Here is a 25,494-nt window from a genome sequence, read left to right on the forward strand (position 1 = left end):
GACTTGAGTCTGAGGGCAGGGTGAGAGCTGGGCTCAGGGTGTTTATTTCTTATTTCTAATCCCAGCAGCATCACTACCCCCTTCCCTGTTGAGCTGTAATCGATTACAGGTGACTCATGGCCTCACCAGCAGCAGCTGAACCTCTTATAAACCTTTCCCTTCCGTGGTGGCTGGACAGCCCTGACCTGCAGGAGCTCACAGCTCAGCTCCGCCGCAGCTCGACAAGAAGCAGTTACAACATGCCCAGTGCCACCAGCCAAGACTCAGATGCCTGCCACCAGCAGGACAGCTGGGGGAGCCCCATGGGCTGGGGCAAAGCACTCAGGAAAGGTGGCTTGAGGGACAAATGTCAGGTCACTGTTCCATTCGTTCATGTGTTTGTTGATTCCACTCATGGAGGCAGCACGTGGCGGGGACTGGGGAACACAGAGACGAACCCGACAGGGCCGGCCCTGCCTTCAGGTAACTACGTTCGAGTGAGGGAGACGGGCGTCAGACAGGAGAGCAGGGGAGGCCTCCTCACCAGTGTTAAGTCTGAACAAAACCCACTGACAGGCAGGTTCACGAAGCTGACAGTGAGGGGACCCCCGAACACAGTGCAGTGTGACAAGTTGCTGTAACCCAACTGTCAGCCGAAGCCCCGTTCCATGTGCTTCCCCTAGATGTCTGCACCTTCCCCGATGGCGCCCCCACCAGCTCTCCACGCCCCTCACATCCCACCAGGCCGTCGCCTCCCTCTACTCCCATCAAGTCTGACGTGGAACTCAGGTCCCTCCTCTCTACTCACCCCAGAGACCGAGCTGCACAAGGCCTCGGGACATGAAGCCCACCTTCCTGAACATTTATGGAAGTGGGCAGGGGTTTACGTCACAGCCACACAAACCGGTGGAGAATTGACTATTCAATTTGCCCTTTCCACCAGCTCTGCCGCCAGCCGCCACATCGCTCACCCCCTCCCCAGACCGCCAGCAATTCCCCTCCCGCTGTACGGGAGCAAGTCAGCTCCCTCCAGCCTTCGCGCTAACCGCGAATCCAGGCCCCTGTCGCATTTCCCGAGAAGCCTCAACCGCGCTGCTAGCCAGCTCTGGGGCTCACCTTCCACCCCCAAAGATTCATTTCTCTACTAATAAGATGTATGTGGCTCATTGCTTCTCCTCCCACAGCAAAAGCAGCTACATCGGGTTTGGGTTTTGATGAACAGTTGTGGACTTCCTCCATCCTGCCAGGTTAGTGGTAAGCACAGAGGCTGCGGGCACGTGGGGGCAGCAGCTCGCAGAGTCTGGGGTTCAGGGACTTTCTTGAGGGAGCACACGTCCACAGGGAGACGCAGCAGGCAGAGGAGTTGGAGGAGGTGAGGCTGGGGTGGTGTGGGGGTCTCGCAGTGGCCCCCTCTGCCCCCCAGGCGGAGCTGGAGCTCTCTGCATTGGTAGCTCTCTGCATTAGGATTCTCTGGATGGTAAGCAACCAAAACAGAATCTAAACAGGCAAAAACTAAGAAGGGCATTTCCTGGGTCCTGGGCGGGGATATCCACAGATCTAGGGTACCACTGGGTCCAGGGATTCAAACGCTGTCACCTGGACTCGGATTGATTCTTGCAAGGTCTATCAGGCAGATTACCTAAACTAGTGCTGACCAGGTAATTCCTGATTGAATGGTTTAAGATTCCATTTCTGGGAGAGCTGAAACTGTAGTTAAGTCTTGGTTTGGTGACATGGGACTTAGCATAAGCAACTTCATTTTGGGCCTGTCATCTCATTTTCTAACAGTCACATGCCCGGCCCCGAATCACTTGCTGGGCCGCAGGGGTGTGGTTCTCTGCTTCTCCAAATGGAGTCTAAAGGCTGACCGTGGAGCTGGGGGCGGGGGGGGGGGGGGGACGGTCAGCCCAGCTGTGCCAGAGGAGGAGCGAAGGGATGCTGGGAAGTTAAAGTGACCGCAGGCTGCCTTTTATTCAGAGCATCAGAGACAGGCTTTCAGAGAAGGGCAGAGATTTGCCAAGGTCACCAGTGAGCTCATCAAAGCCAGGACTGAACCCGTATCCCTACCCCACGCCCAGTCTGATTCGATGCTCTGTGTCCCCTTCTCTCTCTGACATCCAGCCCAGTCCCCTGTGGGCCCCCAGTAGGCTCTTGACTGGCTTCACCCAAGAGCTGTTTGTTCAGGTTTGAACAGCAACTGTTTACCCAAGCAAACCACGATCTGCGCGTCTGGAAGGGAAGACACCCCCGCGGGAGCATTTCTGTGGCTTTAGGTTCCGGGTGGTGCTGGTGGAAGCGTGGCCCTGGGCCAGCCAGCCCCACCTTCAGGCCTCAGTCTCCAGAGAGGCCCAGCAGCCTGTTCAACAGTACTAAGGTGATTTTTTATTTTGAAATCATTTTGGACTTACAGAAAGTTGTCTTTAACACAGTACAAAGAATCCCTGTGTGCCTGTGTGCTCAGAGTCACCGATGGCTAGCACTCTGCTGCATCTGCTTTATCACTCCCTTTCTCTCTCTGCACATTTGGTTTTCTCCGGAATGATTTTAGCTGCAGACGTACCATCGCTTTCCCCTTAAATCCTTCCCCATGTATTGAAGAACACAGGCATTCCCTTTCATCTTACAGAACAATTCTCCAAGTCCAGTGACATGACACTGTTTTCTAGTATTTACATTGTATCAATTGTCCTGATATTTTCCATGATGGCAACTTCCTCCTTCCCTATCCGGGATCTGGTCCAGGAGCAAGCACTGCTTTTCAGTGCCGTGTCTCTTTCGTTTCCTTCCATTTTTCTGTCTTTCATGACCCTGACGGTTTTGAGAGCCCAGGCCAGTGGCTTTAGCAGACAGCCTGCGTTTTAAACACGTTTCTCTGGTGATCCGATGGCCTCTCTGATTTGAGAACCACTACCCTGGAGGGGTCTTCCCATGTGAGCCCGAGTCCTGCTCCCATCGGGGAGGCAGGACGGTATGGCTGGGCCCACGTCTTACTCATCAGGTCCCCACGCCTGGCTCAGTAAAGACGGACTTGGGAGCCCTGAAGCCAGGGCTTCAGCCCAGCTGTGCCACGGAGTGACTGGGCAATGGCTCGCCCTCTCCAGCCCCACGTTCCCCATCTGTAAACCTCAGTGTGCGGGTCGGGGGTGGCTGGACTAGTCAGTCTCTAGGGGCCCTTGTAGCTTTGAAGCTTGGTTGTTCACCCTCAAAAGGTTTAGCCCGGGACGCCTTTCTTCCTGAGAGCTGGATTGGATATCTTGGGCCTCCTCTGTCAGTCATCACTCACTCATGCATCAAATACTTACAGATCATCTAGGAGGTGAACCTGTGACTTCCTTGGAACTAATGGAAGTTGGCGCAGATGATGGGAAGTCCTTTCGTGATTAGGTTACATTATATATACGTCCCCCACTTGGCAGACTGGAGGGATTTTCCTTGCTGGTGTGATGAACTAAGCTGCCGTTTTGAGGAAGCCTGCATGGTGGGGAACGCAGGCGGCCTCCAGGATTTGCAGGCAGCTTCCAGCTGACAGCCAACGAAACCTGGGGCCCTCAGCCAAAGGAGGGGGGAACGGGGAGGGTCAGCGAGGGTCAGGCCTCAGAGTCCATGTGCAAAACCTCATCGGCCTCCCCACACACAGAAGCGAAAGAGGATTCTACTGTGGAACAGAGATTTCTTTCTTGAAGCTTTCCTGTTCCACGTCTGGCCCAGACGTGCCAGATTCTGTGGCTGCTAACACCAAGGGCGGGGACCCTGCGGCCTGCGGGCGGCTTTGTCTGCTCTCTCTGTGACATAGACGCTCTGCGAGGGAGAAAGGGCGGGAGGTGGCAGCGGGGGCTTCTCCCATGCTGGGTCCTGCATCTGGGGAGGCTTTCGGGCAGAGGCGGAAGCAGAGGGCTTCACGTGAGCTGCCTGCGGCTGTCAGAAGGGATGATGCTGGGATCTGCCCTGCCAGCCTGGGTCACCCCGATCACTGCAGTGTTCCTGGCTGGTTCCCCACGGTGGCAGCCGGGTACTTAGCTTCACCCTGCAGTTGTTGCTTCCCCTTTTCCTTCTCTGTGCCCTAGATTCCTCCTTCTCAAATCCTTCCTTTCCAGGAAATGTAACTTCTTGTCTTCGTCTCGCTGAGGAAAGTTCTGGCCCTCGATCTCTGACTTGAGATTGTCTAAGCTCCTCATCTCAAGCACCTGAAAAGTGAAGGGCTCTCTCTTTCCTGACAGTTCTATGATTTCCCAACTTGGTCCCAAGGTAACTAGGTTTGCTCATATTCCAACCTAAGCTGCTCCCCAGGGCTCCCTACCTCTCAGGGAGGGACTCGAACTCTCCTGGGAAAGAGACTTGACACTTTGCCCTGAAGTATTAACTCAAATGAGCAAATTGGATCAGGCTTCTCTGCCTCTCTCCCGAAAGAATGGAGTTAGACGAGGCTGATGCTGTAATCGCATCAGCAGCCGGGAGATGGGCGGGCTATAGTACGAGCCTGACGTAAAGCACTGCAGGAGGGCGTGAGGGCAAGTAAAGCAGCAGTGGGGACCACGCTGACTGCTGGTTTATGGGGCAGTGAGTCAGGGTGCCTGTTCCTCCCCCAGCCCTGTCCCAACCGCACAGCAAATGGAGGCTATGGCAGGTCACTTTGTGGGAGGGAGCAGGATGCTTCTGAGCCATGACTCAGTCTTTGCCCACGTGAAGCAACTAGAAAGAGAAGTCCCAAAGCACGATGCTCCTCACAGTAAAGGGAACGGACAGGGTTAACTGCCCATCTGGACTCAGGTCCTAGGAAATCACACTGCTGTTCTTGGCATGGACAGGTCTGCTTTTACCCAGCCGTCCTCTGGGCTACCATCTCCAGACCAGATGGGAAATCCACAAAGATAGATAAACGCGATGCCCCATTTCACACCCCAATTTAGACCCACGAAACTGCCTTGCCTCACTCTACAGGGGCACCGTGGCAGCTTCAGTTTTTCTGCAAAAATTTGCTCCCATGAAAGATGTTTTGAACGGATTGCCAAAGGTTTTTAAGAGCTTTTTAAGATTGAACTTTAAAAAAATGCACTTCATCAAGCAATTTACTCAAACATTCAAGTCTCTTCCAGGTCCTTTCAGATTCTTGCAAGGGGGTCTGAGGGGTGGTGGGTCATCGTGGTCTCAGGGGAAGGGCTTCACGACGGCAACTGTGAAGGAGGTCTTTTCCAGATAGGCTTATTCAAAAAGGAGGCCTGGCAGTGACCCAAACCAAGGCAGCCTGCAGGATGGATTTCGTTCACAGGGAGAGAGACCCCAGGAATCAACCCAGTTTTATAACCAGAGGGTTTTTGTGGTTATTGTGTTTTCCCCACACGATTATAAGCCGGAACTAGGCTGGAAACCTCGGAGGGTCCTGACCACGAAGGGCCAATAGTGCAGTCAGCTGCCAGGGCCGCATGCCAAATTAAAAGGGCCTCCAAGATGCCAGACCAGTTTGTTCTCCCCCTCACAGTGAGATGTTCTGAAGAGGTGGGAAGTCAGGGGAGCCCATCTAGTTTATCACCCCTCCCCTCAAACACACACAGCACTCAACTGGAAAACTCAAATTAGATGCTTGCTTGTAAAGTTTATTGACAACTGTTTGGTCCCAACACACAAAACAGCACTTGAACCACAAAAAAAGTGTTCAAACAAAGAGACAGTTAAGAAAAACATCTCTTCCCCCAAGCCCGATCCAAAACAAACAGTGCAAGATGGGAAAGGGGGTTTCGGTGATAACTTTTGTCTTTTTTTAAACAGATAAATCGAATCTGGTACACCTTTCCACCCAGAAATAATTTCATTGTCTTAATTCTCATATGTCATTTCGTCACATCATTTAATTAAGCCTCTGGATAAAAAAATAGATAGCGATCAACTGGCCACTGTGGAATACATGACGAACACAACAAGCATCTGCTGTATTCTCACATCTGCAAACAGCGATTGTGCGAGTCACACACGCGGCCCAGGATGACTGGCCACTCCAGCCAATGGCTCGACCACACTCACGAGACAGCGCACAACTTCAGTCTCTTCTTTGTCTGTTGCCCAAAGAAGCTGTTCTTTGAGGCTGTTCCTAGTGACTTGTAATGGTACCTCTTACGTTTTTCAAGTCCACCTTTCTTTACGTGTGAGCAAAACTAAAGTCCAAGCGTGCAAATTCAGCCTTATGACATCTCAGAATAAGGCAACTGATGTGCTCACCGCCACCTTTATTACACTGTTTAAAAGCTTCTTAAAAAAAACTGCACATTTGCATTTTACTTCCTGTCACACTATGTCTGTAGAGGAAATGCCTTCAGGAGGATTTGCAGAGTGCCACGGGGCACAGAAGGCTTTTCCAGTGTTGTTCCATCTCGACTGGGGCCATGTGTTGAGAATTGGGCATCACTGGCTTCATTTAAAAGATTTGGGGAACAAAAATCTAACCTGTAAAAATCTCTCTATAGCCCTTATTTTGTGGCATTTTATCAAAATGCTGGCTATGAAATCAGAGCCCATTTTCTGGCTTTCTAGAAATTACAAAATATAAACATTTCCCCAAAAGAAACCATCTTACTCGTGGAAGACCTTATGCCAACAGGTTCTTTCTGCTCTATGAATGAATCCGCCTTTTTGCCCAACAAATACAACCCATTGTAAATGTCAGGTTTCTCCAGGAGGGGTGAGAGGCCACCCGTCACCGGACGCCTCAGCCACCTCGAGGCGAAGGTCATTCCACAGGGCAGTGCTCCCTCAAAGGCTGGCTTTTCCCAAATGCCAACATCAGACACCACAAAAAACTCAAACATGCTTCCAACAGCGAGAAGTAACAGAGTAAAAGCAGACACTATTAAAAGACGGAGCTAACACACAGAGACGCATATATACTCACGCATAAAGCTTCCCAGCTACCAAAACCAGCTTTAAAATTACAAAAACAAGGTTAAGTTGATCAACCTTGGCCTTCATATGTATAGATAGAATTTCTGTCTCTTCCTAGTGGAAAGAGTATCGATGCCGCCCCTGTTAAAGCACCTCACCCCTCGGCTCTGATTTGTAATTTATGCATCTGATGCATATTTTAGAAAATCAGACTCTCTTCCCAACATTGCCTTTCGACACACAGTAATGTGTGTTGGAATCAAATGCTGACTTTAAATTCATGACACCAAGACCATCTCCTTTTTCTTAACCTAATCCATGACAAACTGGAACTTAACATAAAAGGGAAGCTTAAAACATCCTCAACTTTCTAGAAAGCTCTAAATGGAACCCCAAAGTGGAAACATTTTTAAAAATCTGTGATGAAGCCACCTTTGTCAACTACAGACATAGTTAAATAAAAAACGAAGCACGCTTACAAGTCACATGGAAGCCAGGAACTTTCATATCCAACCTGAAAACACATTCTCACCTCCTCGCCCACCCTTCTACTTCAGTGTGTGACCACACAGGGCACTGAACAGGCTTTGCTTCAAAGACACATCATGCATTTGATTAATACTGTCTGGAAACATCAGTAAGCAAAGGCTTAGAGACTAGATTATGCTACATGTAGGATTATCCCACTGATGTGGCTCAATGGAAGTAAAACCACTTCCTTCTAGCTGAGTTCTTACTGCTTTCTTCTCACAGAACACCATTCATTATATTTCATAATAATTAAGAAAAATTTGGTAAAATATATTAAGGATTCTTTAACGTTTCCTTGCTTTCAAATAATTGAGGGGGAAAAAAAGAAAGAAAAACTTCAGCTCAAAGCTGTGTTCAATGTGAAAGAAACTCAACATTATGGACTACATCTACAGATGAAGTAAGCGGCTTCTAGGGGGTTCTCTTGAACAGAAAAGGCTGTGTTACTTAACCCACTTTTGTGTGCAGAATCAGACAGTGTTTTCCCATCCTAATTCTATGTTCAAAACGAGAGTCAAAGCTTGGTTATAGGTGCAAAGGAAAAGTTGGCTGCCAATTTTACTCTATTTTTGGGTTGCTTTCTGGCTGGGCTCTCCACAGGGTCCTTGCTGAGCGGCGACTCCGGGGTTTCCGGGGCGGGGCATGGAGGCACCGGGACAGCTGCTGGGGCACACGAGAAGCTGGACTCAGAGGCTGGGATTTCATTCTTTCCTGGTACCGGAATTTCAACATTCTCTTCTTGGTTTAAAATCCGAATTTCTGTAAACACAGAAAAACAAACAGACTTAGTTCTAGGACCTGCAAGACGTGTGGTTTTCAGTTTCTCTCTCATATTTTCTCAAAAAATATTTAAAAAATAACCCCCTAAATATCACGCCTACGCCACAATTTACATATTAACTGTGTGGCCAATATTATGGTCACATAAGTCAAGTACTTATAAACTGTATCTCAGCTCTCCCCTGGATTAAAGTTTTAGACATCTTCATTTTCAGCTACAAATCAATGGACAATAGTTTAGAAACATTTTTTTTCCACTTTGGATTCTCTGCTCATTCTTTCTGTCAGGTAGCTAAGGACCCATAAACCATAAGCGACTTAGATTTTCAGACCAGGAGGGCCTTAGTATCCGGAAGCCCCTGGCCCATGCCACTGCCAGAGGAGCTTACTCTGCGTGGACCTAAGTGGGGGGAGGGGGAGATAAGGGGAGAACTGCACAGAGTCAAAATTACCCTCAAAAACCCAGGAAGTCAAACACAGCCAGTTTTCCTGCAGTGTTTATAAGTTGTTCCTTCTTGGCTGAGCCACAAGTAACGAGCCTGCTGTATATACAGTCATGTTGCTTGAAAGAGATGTATTGTTACACCTTAGACTCCTACTGCGGGTAAGGGGCTCTCGCACCAGAGGCACATAGAAGGTCCCTTCTCAGGCTGATCCTCGCTGAGGAGAATGGCAGACAGAACCATTCAAATGACTTTTCTCTCCTTTGTCACACGTGAACGGCTGAACTGAAGTATACTAAACGCACCAAGGCTACAACCCCACGGAAGGGCTAATACCACTCTGCCGCAGATGCTAGTTACGGGTTCCAGGGGACGCACCCCTGCTTTCATCGCAGGCTAGATCTCCTAGTGTCAGAAGCCAGGTACTGGGCAACGGTGCCAAACACGGCTTAAGAAGACTGAGGCCTGTGAGACTCAATCCAGCAGTCAGCAGGCTGTCCCTGGTGGTCTCCTGGAAAGCAGTATCAGCAGAGTGGACATGACTGATCACGACAGACGACGACGGCAAGGGAAGGACCTTGACAGAGCAGGTGGGCCATCCTCTCAGGGGGCCAGGTGATAGAGCAGAAAGGCTAGAGGCCTTGGGTTCAAATCCCGGCTCTGCCACTTCCTAGTCAAGCAGCCTGGGCCAGTGTCACCTCTAGTCATGACACAAGCTACGCCTCAGTCACCTCACCTGCAGAGTTGCGGTGAGAATTAAATGTGACCGTGTCTGTCAGCCCCGAGCGCAGAGCCAGGCACAGTGAGAGCCGTGCTGGCGTGAAGTCAGGGCTCGAGGCGGCCCGCTTCCTCTCCCTTCCCAGATCACTGTGCAGGGTCCAGGGGCTCAAGTCCCAGGTGCCCCCTCTGCCCCTACTCAGACCCTCACGAACCCCAGTCCCCCCTGGAGTCATTCAACTCTGAGCCAGACCAGAGGTGATGTGTACGCCTGGTGACAGGTGTGCTGCCTTTACAAAGGTGGGGGAACACCGGCCCGGGAAGCCCCCCAACTCCTCCAAGGGCTTCTCCCCAGCCCAGCGGCATCAGCCCTCAAGACCCACCACGGTTCCCTTGCTTGATGCTCCCTAAGCCAGCTCAGGCTCTGAGCCCAATTTTGGAGGAACCCTAAGGAAAAGAGCGTGCTGAATAATCAGCACAGGTGTTTTGGTGCCTCAAAAGGTACAGTTTCTCCCCAACTCCATCACACATTTAATATGCTTGCATAATGGTTTCACTTTTTAAACCCACAGAGAAAACCCCACAATAACACAGTGTATCCTACCAGAAGGCTCTTGAGTGTGTTCCTCAAACTGAATGAGATCCGCAGACTGGAGGATGACAGGGTCTGGTCTCAGCTGCGGGGACGGCAGGCACGAGGGGACGGGTGCACACAGGAGGTCCACAGGGGAGTCACTGGTCAGGTGCAGAAGCTCGGGCTCCGTGTGATGGGGCCCTGCACAGAGAAGGCAGGCCGAGACTACTCAGCACAGTGGTCTACCACAACTCAGCGCCTGAGGCTTTCTTTCTAAGCCTTGAAGACGATAAAGGTCAGCAAGTAGTCAAGAACTCAAGGGGCAAAAAAAAACTGTTAATAGAAAGGTCTGGTCATTCTTTGGTAAGTGAATGCCACAAGCCAGATCTCACGATTCGTGTTCTTGGGAACAGCAGTCCCCCGAGGCCCCACAGTCAGCACGCAAAGAGGGGAAATAAACAACCTTTAGAAGGGGTATGAAATAGTTACAGGAGCCAAGCTCAGAACTACAAGACGTGGGTCCCAGTGCTGTGGCTCCCCAGCTGATCTCGGCTAAGCTACTTCGCCTCCCGGGATCGCAGTTCCGCATTTGTAGGATGGAGATAAATGCCGCTGAAGGTTGTGCTGACAGCAGAGGGAGATGAGTGACATTCAGGTGCTTTCGAAAATGTAAAATGCTGCATAACTGAGTTATCCTATAAACAGAGTACAATAACACTTCTAACTATCTAACAACTTGCAGAGTTGAATGAAGATAAAATTCCCACCCGTAGCAACGGATTCAAAAGTCTTTCAATCAAGTTGAAATTGCTATGGAATTCAAGTGAGCTGATTTCTCTCTCAGAGAAGGTTCCACATAAATCAAAGTGACCCCATGTTGTTTTGAGTCACATTAATGCATTTCTATCAAGTCCTTCCCAGGGACGTCCTGTGACACACTCTCTCCTTGACTCAACTGCAGTCAGGCTCCTCTGAGCCCTCTTCTCCACTAGGCCTTGACTTGAGCCTTCCATGTCTGTCCTGTCCTCGCTGAGTCCAGTCTTAACGAGAATCTTGCAAAGTCAGCTTAGCAAGAATTCCCCTACCCTTGATGTCTCCTCCTGGTAACTTTCCATCCACTGACACCTCGCTCTGCTCCTTGACTGTAAATCACCTGCCCTTGCTGGACTGAGTCAAGCTGCGTCTCCCTCCCCTAGTGCAGTAGAATCGACTCGACTACAACAGTCTTGAAACACTGTTTCAACAAGGATCACAATAATTTTTTTATCATCTGAATCAGGCTGACATATTGTCATTATGGGAGTGCCAACATCCTTTAACAACCTTAACCAGTCAACCATGAAATGCTATCAAATGCAGGCCAGTTTCTTCTCTCTTATTAACCAAACACCAGACTGTTCTGAAAAATGTACGAATATTAACTTTAATTAATGAAAATGACCCACTGCTGTCCTTCCCCCACCCACTCCCACCCCACTCCAAGCCATTTCTCCTAGAACTTCAAAAGCTTTGCTTTGTTGTTCCTCTCTTACCCTCGCTACTCGCTTCAAGTTTGAGTTCCGAGGCTGTACACGATTCGGGCACCTCCAGGATACGCTCAGTAGCTGAGGGCTGGTTTTCAGGGTCGGCAGGGGAAAGACCGAGGCAACTCAGACGACCTGGAGGACAGAGAGCCCCCGTCAGAGGGAGGACGCAGAGAGAGACGGGGGATTTCTGCGGGGGAGGGGACAGCCGCTTACTCACTTTTCATGTCATTCTTTAATACTACAATTCTCTTGTGACCATGTCCCTTTATCCAGACGACCTGCACACAAGACATACTACTGGTTAAGCAGTGGAAAAAGAGGGGAAATAAACCCTAAAATTCAGGAAGAATGTGACCTACAGTGCTGCCTTAAACATACTAGAATTCAGAAACCGAATTAATGCCAAGAAAATTTTGTCTACACTCTTTCTTTACCTTTTAAAGTAACATGCCTCTTATAAAAAAAACCGTGTAGTCTTAAAATAGGTGAGAGACAGCTTTACAAATATCCTTTAAGGCTCTTAAAAAGACCATCTTCCCAAACAACAGCTTTGGTCTATGAATGAAGATCGTTCTCAGTGAGAGCCCTTAGCATGTTTTCTAGCAACTAAACATACCCTGAAAGAAATGTCAGAGCTCTCCTACACCCCTCAAACTAAGCTCATGATCCTAATCCTAAAACCAAGTCCTCCAACGAACGGTCCTGCTCTCCGACCCCTCAGCCGAGTGAGAGCGAGCGGCGGCCCCTGGCTCCCAGCGCTCCCCCATGAGCTTGTCACCAAGTCCCTGATCCCAGCTCCCACGTGTCCTCTGTGATCTTCACTCAGGCTCAAGCCCTTTTTAACTCTCCCCTAGACCTCAGCAAAGGCCAAGCTCCCTCCTACCTCCCCGTTTCTCTCAACCCTACTGTGCACAGCAGTACAGGCGTTTTTCATGCGCGAACCTCCCCTCCCCCGAGTCCACACTCCTATCCTGGAGGAGCACAGGCCTCCACAGCTGAGCTCTTGCTTTACCGTCAGGCTCCAGCATGGTTTCTAATGCCCCCAACGCTCCCCACTACTCACTGCTCTGCATCTGCTCATGCCGTGCCTTGGCCCAGACTGGCCCCTCTCCTCTTCACCACAAGGTTAACCTCTCCACATCCTTGACAACTCCGCTCCAGATCCCCCTCGCCTGGGGGGGGGGGGGGCTGCTCGTGACCCTCCTCAATGTGCCCGCTGAGGGCTGTGTGACACTGTCTCAACACCTGCTCAGGTGTCCTGACTCCCCATGACCCGATGCCTTTCTGAAGGCAGAGTCTGGGACTCACTCACCTGGGGTATAAGAATTTAATAAAAGGTTTGCAGAATAAAGGAGAAACGCTAAAATCAGTCATTTTATGCAAACAGTACGTTCTGAAAGGATCCATTCAAAGTGCCTGCCATCGTTATTCTGGCAGCTTTTCATTCTTCTGTTCAGGAGGGTGAGCCTGTGGCTCTCCAGGAAGACGCTCTCCAAGAAGCTCAGAGAAACACCCACCTGTGGGATTGCTCCCAAGAGCTCCTCCACACTGCTGTAGCCGTATGTCTTGGGTTGTAGTGTTTCTCCGACATACTTGGTATAGGCCACGGAAAATTCGTGAAGGAAAAGCTGCTGGTAGTGGTAAGTGTGAAGTAAAGACCGCACGTTCTTGGCAAACAAATACAGGCTTGTGAGCTTCACACACTCCTCCATCTTCTCATTAGTAAAAACCTGGTCCAAGAGAAAACACAGCATTAGAAACTTCCAAAGTGACTGGCCCTGTCCCCCCTGAAGTGAGGGCCTCCAGCTGAGAGTGACAAGGTGCCAAGTGCACTTGAAAACCGGCAACAAGTCAGGGAGGAGGAGGGATTCATTCAAGGATCTCCTCCAAGAGAAGGCCGTGGCCTTGAGCAGACTTGAGTTCTATCTGTAAGTCAAAGATACCAGACTCTGAGGAAACAGTGTGTCAGAAAGGAAGAAAACTGGCAAACCTGGGGTCTCAAACCAGAGGAGGCCGTGAAGAGGGGAGGCAAACCCCCCGTGGAAAGAACGGCAGCAGACAGCGGGGACCGAGGCCACCGGATCTCATCTCCCAAGGCAGTGTGCCAAGGAACACTGGGATGCACAACAATGACAGCAGTAGTTTTTTAAAAAATCAACAAAAGTAATAAGGGGAAAAAAAAATTCTTTTGTCCACGAGTATTTTAAGCAAATTTCTCTACCATAAACCTTCTCAGAGTCTTTAATACACACTGGGAACCTGCAAGAGAAGGGACAGTTCCTAGACTTAGCTGGCCATGGAAAGCCTTTTGTCCTGGAACATCCATTAACATTGCCTAGAACCAGTGTTCACATAATAGATAATTAACAGAGTTTAGAAAATGCTGGGTTTGATATTGTGAAAGAAAACCAGAGCTGGACAGTGGTTAAAGCAGTGAAAACAGATTTTATTCAGGCCTACAGCAATAGAGGAAAAGAGACCTCAGCGAAGAACTGGGCTCAATTCTGAATACAACAAGAAAAGTGGGGACTGACGACCAAAAAGCAGGTTTGGCGGGGGAGGGGTGCCAGTGGATGGAAAATTACTAAAAAGAGAAGATTACTTCGGGTAAGGGGTGTTCCTGCTGAAGGCAGGCCAGGGTGATCAGATATCAAGGGGGCAAGATTCTCTCTAACACCAGGCTATGCAGGCCCATCAAGGATGGGGGTGGGGATAAGGTTGAGGTCTAGTCTAGAAGGCGGCTCAGAGGCGCCTGGTTCAAGTTTGGCCAAGGAGAGTTTTTGTCAACATCTTTTAATTATTTAGTTATCAATCACACACTTATATAACAATGGTATATCACTGTTTTCTTACATTTTTGCTGGATTTTACTTGTTAATATCCTACTCAGAATCATTTTTTTCGGGGGGACTATATTAGGTTTGGAATTAAAGTTATTTTGGCTTCATAGAATGCAGTGGTGCACTCTTGTTTTTTTTCAACATGGCTTAGAATGGTTTTTAAGAAGTTGGAGTTATTTGTTCTTTAAAGGTTAGTTAAAACCCACTTATTAACCCATTTGGTCCTGGTGCCTTTTTCAGTGGTAAAATTTCAGTATCTTTAGTCTCTTTTGTGGTAACTGGTCTAATTTTTAACTTCTTGAGTCAATTTTGATAATTTTTTCTAGGATCTTATCTATTTCCTCTAGGTTTTTATATTTATTGCCTAAGAATTGCACGGACTATTCTCTTACCATTCTCCTAATGTTGAAGTGCCATTCTTGAAAGGCTACCTGGGTGACCTGCCAGTCAACCTTCTTTTCTGCCCTGTATCTGACTGCTAAGTCACTTGAAGCCACCACACAGGCCATCTCATTCAGAAAGAGATAACAGTAGCAACATCCAGCCTGGTGCAGAACAGAAGCACCCCAGTTCAGGAATCAGGAGCCAGGGCTTTCCTCCTGGCTTGTCACTCACGTGGGCAGGGTGCCTGCACCTCCCTCTGCCTCAGTTTGTTCATCTTTAAAATGACCGATTGGTCCCTTCCAACTCTACACCCTCTCATCTTGACCACTAGGTAATTCAGAAATACGCAATTCAACAGTTTGCAGTACCATCATTCTAAAGAACCTTTAGCACTCGCACCTCAACTAAGTAAGGCAGACTCTTCAGAAGTTCCGTCAGGGTCATGAAGCCATATTCACAGGGGTTGAGCGGAGTACTGTGGGTAGTTTCATAATGCCTCTTGAGCTCATCAACGGAAAGATGGGCGGCTCCTTCCCAAGACATCAACAGCACCAGCAGCTGGGCAGTGAGAGAGCGCAGGGACTTGCGGTTGATCAGCTGAATCTGTTTGCCAGACTCCATATCAGCAACCTGGGGAAAACAAGAATTCAACTTTTACGAGCTCAAGAGAGACAAGCTGGGCCACACCCAGCTGGGCTAGTTTCATTTTGGCTAATAAGACCAATAGAGGAAAAACCTCTAATTCTTTCTCTCAAACTAAAGTGACGTGAGTGGGTCTGTTTTCAGCTTCTTCGGGACATGAGAACAACACTACAGATGAGACTGAGTAGAAATTCCTCTCTCCCTCCCTGCTGCTCCATAACCAGAAACTTCATTAACACCATCCCCTCTCTTAGGGCATTCTTTCCACTCCCTCCACGAGGAGGAGATAAGACTGGCCAGCGGACATCCACTGGCCCAAGCTCACGGATTAAAGGTTATGGGAGGGAGGGAGTGTGTGTGTGTGTGTGTTGTTTAGATTGCAGGCGACACTCCACAGGGCTGCTCTGCAGACTCAACTCTCCAAGGCCCACTCTGACTACAAGGCAAACCGCATTCTTCTAAACCATCATTACTAGCCAAAAAGCTGGTATTTTCATGTCTGACTACATGTCTACTCCTCAATTCTTTCAGATTCTCAAGGAGTTACAGGGTGTAAGTGATGAAGTGCATTAGGACGGAAACTTTGTGAAAAAGACACAGGCTATCATTTGGGGATGAAACAGCCTGTGAAGAGACAAGCCATTGGTGACTGAGACCCACAAGCCTTGCTGGGGGGACAAGTCCGTGAACTGAGCCTTTGCTGGAATTAAAACAGGCACAGCGTCAGCACACACACTGCTTAGGCGTTGGTGAGGCAAACCAATGCTGACTACTACAGCTTGCTTTTCCCTTTATCTGGCTTTCCAGCCAGGACCACAGGGCTCCGTGCCTACAAGGGCTGGGTAATCATGAGTTGTACTCTCTGGGACTTTGGCTCTTTAGAGGCAGAGAGAGGTGGGCGGCACTTGAGGAGCCATCCCCATATCAGTGTGTCCTAATCTGGTTCTGACGCTCACCCAGAGCCAAGGCAGGAGGTTGGTGGGTAGACCCCCACTCCGCTTAGCATAGTTATGGATTTGTGGAGATTCTGACTATCGATTTCCTTCTCAGGAGCAGGGTTTAAATAATCAACAGATACACGTCCAGGGGAGTCTCAGTCGTCATCTTAGATGCTCAGACCATTACTACTACTCCAGCTTTTTAAGAAGAAAAACCAAAAACCCGCTCTTCCCCCCACCCAGGAAGATTCACCCTGAGCTAACATCTGTTGCCAATCTTCTTTTTTTTTTTTTTGCTTAAGCAAGATTCGCCCTAAGCTAACATCTGTGCCAATCTTCCTCTATTTTTTGTATGTGGGTCGCCACCACAGTAAGGCCACTGACAAGTGGTCTAGGTCCACGCCCAGGAACTGAACCCGGGCTGCTGAAGGGGAGTACACCAAACTTAACCACTACGCCACGGGGCCAGCCTCAAAAACCCACTCTTCTGATGCTACTTAGATACATTTCCTGATTCTCAACCCTGGCTACACATTAGAATCACCTAGGGAGTTTATAAAAAATGCCAGTGCTCAGAGCACCCTCAGACCAATTATTTAAGAATCTCAGAGGCAGGGGTGAAGTCTGGGCATCAGCATTTCCCAGAAGCTCCCTGGAAGATTCCAGTAGCAGCCAGGGTTGCACACTAAAGCCTCTGCCATCTTTACTGCTCACACCCAAACTCCCCAACCACTCGCCCTGATTCATCAAAGCCTTTGGTCATGGCTTGGTCTTCCTATCCACCAAAACCCACCACTGCCACCATCCTGGGCAACTGAACATCCAGCGGACTTGTCCCACACCATGGCCTTTCAGTTCCTCAACTTTCTCATCTCCAGTGACATCCTCTCCTACTCAATTCCACTCTAGACACCCATCCCCAGGGTCACACTTGGGATCCTGTCATTGCCCACTTCCAAAACAACTCATGCATCCCGTGTACAAAAGGAAGCCCAGGGCAGACACTGGAGTGACAGACAAGAAAGAGATTCCAATGTTCCACTCCTCTTACCTTTCTTCAACTCGGCCAGCACTGACTCCTACCTCCTTCCAATTCACAAGCCCTCTCCTCTCTTCACTTTCCTCTTTCATCCATCTTGGCGCTGATGGGCCATTAATTCATTAACACTGTCAATACTCTAAACTCCTTCGTCCCTACACCCTTTTGCACCCATCTGGCAAAGACCCACCTTGAACCCAACCATCTGCTTTCCCTGAGCTTGCACCTCAGCAGCCACGGCCCAACTGTCTCTACAGGAAATCTACGAGCACCAGCTTCCAGTGAGCCCTCCATACTCCCAGATCCCTTACCCAAATTCCTCAGGTCACTCTCCCACGCACCACAACGACAATTCAGACCTTCTCCATGCTCTTCAACCTTGAGCCCTGTCTCTTTTCTCCTCTCTCCTTCTACTTGACAGAGAAATACTCTTGGAAGGTAACTTCCTCCTTGTCCTGGTGACAAACATCAAACTTACCTATATCTGCATCTACCCTATCCTCCTTCCCTTCTCTCGAAACATAACATCCGAACCATCCTTCCTTCCACTGAATGCCAATTCCCACATCTCCTGCCTCCTCAGGACCCTCACCCCCCTCATCCTTTCTCGCCTTTGTATATCTATCTTCTCTCTCTCACGCAGATCCTTCTCAGCGGCTCTCAACCACGCTCAAGTCTCTCCAACTGGAAGGAAAAAACACAACCCAAAAACTCACTTGCTCACTCAGCCCCATAGTCTTGAGTCGCTGCCCTCTCGCTCTGCTCCCTCACAAGTAAACAAACTGGAGAGCTGTCTGGATTACCTGCCACCATTTTCTTGCCTCCTCCTCCTCATCCCTCGACCCACTCCACTGTGGCTTCAGTCCCCCCATCACACTGTTGTTGACCTCGCTTGCCAGCAACACCAAGTGCCCCCCGTTGGCTAGATCCGAAGGTCACATTAGTCCCTGTCTCACTTGCCCTCTCAGCAGCATGTGCTGGGGCTGGCTGTTCCTCCTCCTTGGCCTTGGGTGGTCCACACTCCTGGTGTTCTTCCTACTCTTGGAGCTGTGTCTCTGTGCAGGTTCTTCCTCCTCTGACCAGTACGTAAACAGACGCCTTCCAGACCTGTGACTGGGGCTGCCCCCACTTCGGATGTTTTCCTTTCCATTTCTTCCTCCTTGTAGTGAGTTTTCTTGGTCCTGCAGTGGAGGCAGCCTGCAAACTGTTCAGCTGCTCTGCCCAGGACTGGGAGGGTCAGTTCAGTCCAGGGCGGGGAAGAGGAGGAAGTTACCCTCTCCAATCCATTACCAGCAACAAAGGCAATTCTCAGCCCTAGCGTGCTCCTAAACCTACTTCTTCAGTGAGTCAGAATCTGGAAGGGAGATGAGATCTGTGATTACTGTCTCCCAAAACTTCAGAGACAAAGATCTGCTTAGAAGGATCCAACTTCAGGTCAGCAGTAGAGACTGACACATCTGAGAATAAACACTCTAGGATAAACCAGTGACCTCACCAGTTCACAAAGACATTACTTTAGCAAGGCCACTAATAAACACAAAGGCAAGACCAAAAATCTCAATTGCCAAACCCAAGTCCTCTCCTCTTACCTAATAAGGTGTTAGTGACAGACAGAGCAAGTTGCAAGGCAGTAAGCAGTGCAAGGTGCAAATACATACGTGCAAAAGCACACGTCAATATCCCAGTGAGGATTATGCCACCACGTGTTTTACTCCATGAAAAACAAAAAATCTGGTTACCTTTACAACATGGCAGAGTTTCTGTGTTAAAGCCGAAACTGAACTGACATCATAGTCTTGGAGACGAAATGTGTAACCAAAGGTTTTAGCATATTCTGTGAGCAGATCTGTCATCATAAGGCAGTTATCTTTTTGGGACCGAAGGAGTTTAACAAACTGGGCAGCCAGAGCTTTGAATCGTTCTACCTCTGTCAAAGTCAGGATTTTCTCTTCTCCACATTCCAATACCTTGGAAAACACACAGGAGGAGGAAAGGGACATTGAACAAATTATGACTGTTTGTGGAATTAAATGAGATGAAAATGTATACTAAAAAGCCCTTTAGTGTTCTTTAATGGATACAGAGTTTCAGTTTTGCAAGATTAAAAAAGTTCTGGAAATTGGTTGCACAACAATGTGAATCTCTTAGCACTACTGACCTGTATACTTAAAAAGGGTTAAATAGATAATGTGTATTTTACCACAAAAATAAAAGATAATGTGTATTTTACCACAAAAATAAAAAAGAAAATTTTAGAAGCACTTTAGGGGTCAAAAATAGTAATATTAATAAAATCAACAACAAAAATTTGGTTTAACTTAGCAATCGCTTAACAGCCAAGCATTTGTGTCACCTCCTGTACTCATCTCTGCCTCCAACATAACAGATCTGAAAAGTATGGAGCCAATGAGAGATAGTCAGTTAAGAAATCAAACTATTTAATCTTTTCAATAATTACCCTAAAACAAATTTGAAGAATGATCTATTTCTTTACTGAAGGAAAAACCACATTTACCTAAAAATACTAATGAGCCAACAACATGTATCTCTGGTAGAAATATTTCAATCTTCTCAATTTCAGTATTTCTGATTGAAATATTTCAAATTTTCATCCTATTTCCTAACTGCCTGCTTCTCAGGAATAACGGCCTGAAAATTAAAAAAATTTCCCCCATACATTAATCAGAAAAACAGAATTAGAATTTCCCCACTTACTTGTAAAATATCAGGTATGGCTTCAAAAAGTTCAAGTAGTTTGGTAAACCCATAGTAGGCGAGTTTGCACTGCCGGCCGAAGTGGTGATGGTAAGAGGGGATGAACTTATTAAAGGGCATCCGGAAATGCGGCTGGTGCCGCAGCAGATCAACCACATCCTTGGAGAACTGTTTTGTCCTTTCTATTTCATCCTGGGTACGTTCTTTAAAAAATAAAACCACCATGAATCACAACCTTCTTCTACCCATTTGTATTTAATATTATCACTGTAGTTAGTCCTATGCACAGATTACAGGTGATATCATCTTTGCCTTCTAAACACACACCACCTAAAACACACTCTTCTCTCTGAAGATGGATTTCAAACTCGCTCAAGGGCAGACCACCAGGAAGTCATGATACATTATGGTTTACTATGAAATATACATACACGCCTATGTAATTTCATCTTACAAGCTAGAAATAATTTCTCTAGCCACCCCTGTCCTCCCACCCCTACATTATATATATGAACTTGACACTCATACAGGTCTCTGTGCTTGAAAAAGTAATCTAAAAATTATTTCTATGAAATCACACTTCTGAATATTCACATGATTTTTGTTTATTCATCTGATCTTAGGTAAAAGATGCTAGTAGACGAGTATTAAGCATCAAAAGTCTAACAAAAATGCAGGCAGGAAAACACTTAAGCTTAGACTTTTGTTTGTATTAATTTTTAAAACAGAATTGAGAAAAGACTGACGTGACTCATTTTAGCTTTAGAACACTATGATTTCCTGGACATCAGTGTTCTACAGGAGCACAGTTTAAGAACCACTGATCAATAATAGTGGGAGAACATGACAGTATGTAGATTTAATTTTATCTATCCTATGTCCCAGACCTCAGCGGGAACTACTAAAAGGTGAAAGATAAAGCATTCGTTTGAGTTTTCTTTCCTTCTCAAGTGTGCACGGTAAAGTAGCTCAGCGGTAAAAAGAAGAGACAAGAAACAGCCAGGTAACTGACGTTCAAGTGGGTAATGACAGCATAAACAGCCAGACAGGCTGAAGGAGGCATTCTAAGAAAGTGCTGGTTACGCCCTTTTCCCCTTAGAGTGAATTCTAAAAAAACTACCTGGCTTTTCTTCTTGACAAGTGACTTCACCTACTCTGACAACCTAGGATCCACTGCATAGCAGAACAGTTTTCACACTGCACTTTCCACGGAATCTTCAGGAACCACAGAGAAGGAGAGGAAAAGCGCATCCCTGTATGATCCATGTTAAAATAACCATGGAGAGAGACAACTGTCTTTCAGCAAATTTAAGTCGACATACCTCTTTTGGGGATACAAATCACCATTTCGGTATCTTGTTGGGACAGGCAGATGGTTGTGTCTGGGATTTCTGATAAAATATCAATCAACTCACAGACGCCATATTCGGTGACATCCCAGTCCTTTGAGAAACACCTAGATTTTAACAATGGAAATGGGGAAAGAACAAGAAATATCATTTGCCAAAATAACTTTACAGGTTTTCTGAAAGAATGCCAAACAGAAAAGTTAGTTATTTAAAATTTGGGGGAAGAAAAAGTGTTTTAAAATATTTGCTTTTTTTTTTTTTTTTTTTTTTTTTGCTTCTCATCAACTCACCAATGATAAGCCTGCGAGAATTCTCTCACAATGACCTGTTTGCTGGCCTGGGATTTGAGAAGTTTTAGTAAATCCTGAGTGAAGCGCTTCACCTGGGCCCTGTGGGTAAGGGTCAACAAGCGTTTGGAGCCCATTCCAAGGATCTGCAAATCAAACACTTTGATTACTTATACTCCTAAGACCTTGGCAGATACTGACTTTCTTGATGATGGCTCTCTCTGTTCTGTTGCCACCCTCAGAGAACAACTCCCTTGATGTACGAAAGCTGCATTTTGAAATGCACGTAGATCAACAAAATGTAGGCAGTTAGAAGGAACAAGTGGTCAAGTGCCTGGGACTCTTTTTCTCCCCTGCACACTCTTTTCTCAATAGTCACGAGTACAGAAATGTAAAGCACATTATCAGTATGGGCAACTAATTTTGTCCCTAAAACATAGTTAAAGTTTTTCAGGCCATTTTTACAAGTGGGAAGCTATTATAACACTGCAAGTTAACAGGCAAAGACTTCTTAGGAACTAATGCTAGGCTCCAACCCAGTAACTGGTTGTCAACTCGTTTCTAAAAAAGGTAAGCCCATGTTACAGCAGCTCCTGTGTACTAGTGAACAGTTCTGGAGAGGGCTGTGCTAGGAGGAAGGTGAGTCTACAGAGATTAGAATGAAAATACTCCTCAGTGCTCTTGAGTTCCTTTAAGTTGGAAACTCACAGCTTTCTGAAAAACTGAGAAGCCACCTTTTGTATATGTTTGCTGCATTCTGAAGAAAGCTTTTATAGGATGTTTTGCTCTGAACTGACTTCTTAGGAATTAATTAGGTTACTAGCAATCCTGTTTCTCCGGCTAGAGTAGCCAAAACCATGGAACAATATTTCCATCTTTAAATAAATAATCGCTTAGCATTCCTTACCTGCAAGACATGAGGCACTGCTTCTAATAACTCAATCAGCTTGGAATAGCCATAGTCTGATACCCGGCACTGCTTTGCAAAATGATGGTGATAAGATGGGATGAAATTACTAATTGGTATGACACAGGATGGTTGGCTCTTCAGTAAGTCAATCACTTCTCTACTGAACTGGATCAGCTGGGGGTTACCCACAGGACTTTTAGAACGCAGAAGCCAAGGGTCTAGATACGTGGGGAGAAAAGAGAACATGCATCAGACACACAGCATGATTTCACCAGCTGAAAGAAAGGTAACCAACCTTGCACTCCCTCACTTAAGCTCAATCATGAGCAAGTAGATGAGACCAAAAAGCTGCTTTACTTCTCAGCTTCTACACTCGGGACCCATACGCTCAAGAGGCCAGCCAACTCACTCACGGGCTCACAAATGCTTCCTCACGACTTCCTGAAGTCCAGTAGCCAAAGCAAAGCACAGTTCACCAGAGCATTAACTTGAAGCAGAAGTGAAAGTACACAGGAAGTTTCCAGCTTACAAACTGGTTGTATTTCAAAGATCCATTTGTAACTTGGTCACGTGGATCATACTTTCCCACAGAAACAAAGTTATAAATGGCCATCAAGCAGGTAGCCCAGAAGAGCCTAATTAATCCACAGAGCAGCTGAAAATGTTGCCCAGGAAACCATGGAAAGCAATAATGTAAAACTAGTATGACATAAAACTAAGAAACAGATTTTCACGTTTATCTTGAATGTTTGTATAACTAAGAAGTTTTAATTATAAAAGTATATAAATAATCAGATGGAAACCTTTATAAGGGACTAGCGGGTTAACTGGTGGTCTAGTTGTTCACATGCAGTGCTCTCATCGCCACAGCCAGGGTTCATTTCACGGTCAAGGAACCACACCACCCATCTGTTGGTTGTCGTACTGTGGCAGCCATGTGTTGCTGTGATGCTAAAAGCTATGTCACTGGTATTTCAAATGCCACCAGGGTCACCCATGGTGGACAGGCTTCAGTGGAGCTTCCAGATTAAGACAGACTAGGAAGAAAGACCTGGTCACCCACTTCCAAAAAAACCGGCCATGAAAACCCTATGAATAGCAGTGGGAGCACTGTCCGATAGAGTGCCGGAGGGTGAGAGGATGGCACAAAAACACCGGGCAGGGTTCGGCTCTGCTGTACACAGGGTCGCTAGGAGTCAGAATCGACTCGACAGCACTAACAACAAAGTGGGCTAACGACACAGGGGAAAGGAGGGAGCAGCAAAACATGCAGACCTGGAGGGGACGGAGGGGAAAGGCAGGGGGAGGTGGGTAAGAAGTTTTGGTACAAACAGAGCTCCCTGGTTATCCTTAGCTTTCCTCCTGTAGGGCAGAGGGAAGTGGAAGGAGAAGAGGAGGAAGCGTTGAGGCCAAAGAGAAGGGAGTGTCGACATGAAGGCAACCATTTACAGTGCTGTTCACAGGCAACAGGATGAGCCACCTGCATCTCGGGGGATGCCCCAAACCCAGAAACTCACCCAAATCTAGGTTCAAATGTCCTGGTCCTTTAGAGTTAAAGCTATTTTCACATTTCAGACATATTGACCAAAACGAATTTCAAAGGTAAACCTGCATTCAGAGATATGTCCTTCAAACACTTGAAACTATTTTTCAAAGGCCGGTCAAAAAGTCGAAAAGCTTCACAAAATTAGGTAGCTAAAGAGACTTTTAACTACACAATTTGGGTTTGAAATTTTACATGATTTATGCTGGCACTTTCAAAGAGTCTAGTTCTGCCAAAGCTTCAGCACTTGACAGAGTTGTTAAAAGGTCAAAGGAGACACCCATGGTGCTTTACACTTGGCGAACAGTGCTGCTGTTTAAGACGAAAGCCAACAGCCTCCACTCACAGGAGCTGGCGGCTCAGAAGGAACAATCCCTGACACCCACCTGTGTTGGGAGGAGGGGGCTTGTTGTGAATCCATTTCACCACTTTGACGCCATTCTGTGCAGTGGCAATGTTCACACCTGGAACACAGGTGATGAGGTGTTCTAAGGGAACACCCCCCTGGTTTTCCTGCACTACTTCTAGTTCACCAAACTCTGCGGAATAACAATCTGGAAAGCTGCAGTGGAAAACAAAAAGGTTAATTAAAATAACAGAAAAGCAAAACACCTGCTAAACAGAAGCCTTTACGCTAACGTAGCCATTAGTAAATTATTTTTGTTCAAATGCCAACAATTTGTGTTTGAAAGTTAAACTTAGAGTCCCAGGGAGGCAATCACTGTGGTATTTCCCTCTTTGATGCATTCTGATGGTACAAGAAATTCCTGGACAATTTTCCAGCAGAGGGAGTTAAAAATAAGGCAGCTGGGTTCCAAGTCAGTTATTTATCTGCTTTAACATATCGGTGGCCTTAAGGCAACTTAGTCCTGTGTCGGCCCCTGTATCAAATCTACCACATGGCTCATGTGTGGTCAAACAGACTTCCAAAGAATGGTTTTCTCTTTCAAATTTTGCAATCTACCACTATTTGAGGTTGGGTACTCTCTCGTAGCACACGTGCATCCTTCTAGTCTAGCACTTATAATGATCTTGTCTCTGTGAGAAGAAACTGTCCTATTCGTGTTTATGTTTCTAAAATGCAGCGCAAACACAAATTTTCTCGTTGAAGTATTGAGTGAATGAATCCCATTTCAGACTGACTTTAATTTTTAGCAAGGCTAAAATGTCAGGATGAAGCATTCTACAATACTTGCTCCGGGAGAGGTGTGGGCAGAGGGCAGACTGTCTCTAGAGAGGAGAACTAAGGCATCATATCGCAATGGCTTTGACACGTTCACCTTAATAAAGGCACAGTGCCCTCATGTGTCTGCAGAAGACTATGAACCTGGGGCGCAAACGTCTTCAAAGAGAGAATCACAAAAGGAATCTTATAGGAGTCTGGATCAAATTCATGTTCACTGCAGAAAAAAGAACACAACAGTTGA

General features: G+C 47.1%; 1 protein-coding gene across 8 annotated transcripts in view; it reads right to left on the bottom strand.

Annotated features, from left to right (window-relative positions):
• Positions 1 to 5,554: 5,554 nt before the first annotated feature.
• Positions 5,555 to 25,494, bottom strand: part of MARF1 (meiosis regulator and mRNA stability factor 1) — a 41,022-nt gene continuing 21,082 nt past the window's right edge. For 7 of the 8 annotated variants that reach the window (XM_014796332.2, XM_014796330.2, XM_014796328.2 and 4 more), the window contains 13 exons: positions 25,348 to 25,467; positions 24,454 to 24,629; positions 22,522 to 22,742; positions 21,618 to 21,760; positions 21,301 to 21,434; positions 19,979 to 20,181; positions 19,003 to 19,230; positions 15,044 to 15,274; positions 12,938 to 13,150; positions 11,638 to 11,698; positions 11,427 to 11,552; positions 9,925 to 10,095; positions 5,555 to 8,139 (listed from right to left, as the gene is read on the bottom strand). In XM_014796332.2, coding sequence (XP_014651818.1) covers positions 7,895 to 8,139; positions 9,925 to 10,095; positions 11,427 to 11,552; positions 11,638 to 11,698; positions 12,938 to 13,150; positions 15,044 to 15,274; positions 19,003 to 19,230; positions 19,979 to 20,181; positions 21,301 to 21,434; positions 21,618 to 21,760; positions 22,522 to 22,742; positions 24,454 to 24,629; positions 25,348 to 25,467 — 2,272 coding nt within the window. In that variant the 3' untranslated portion in view covers positions 5,555 to 7,894. Of the gene's footprint in view, positions 8,140 to 9,924; positions 10,096 to 11,426; positions 11,553 to 11,637; positions 11,699 to 12,937; positions 13,151 to 15,043; positions 15,275 to 18,139; positions 18,618 to 19,002; positions 19,231 to 19,978; positions 20,182 to 21,300; positions 21,435 to 21,617; positions 21,761 to 22,521; positions 22,743 to 24,453; positions 24,630 to 25,347; positions 25,468 to 25,494 lie in introns of those variants that run through there. The other variant, XM_087417006.1, reaches the window with a different exon arrangement.

The sequence above is a fragment of the Ceratotherium simum genome, chromosome 26 (assembly GCF_057802395.1).
Source record: "Ceratotherium simum simum isolate JZ-2026a chromosome 26, ASM5780239v1, whole genome shotgun sequence".
NCBI lineage: Eukaryota > Metazoa > Chordata > Mammalia > Perissodactyla > Rhinocerotidae > Ceratotherium > Ceratotherium simum.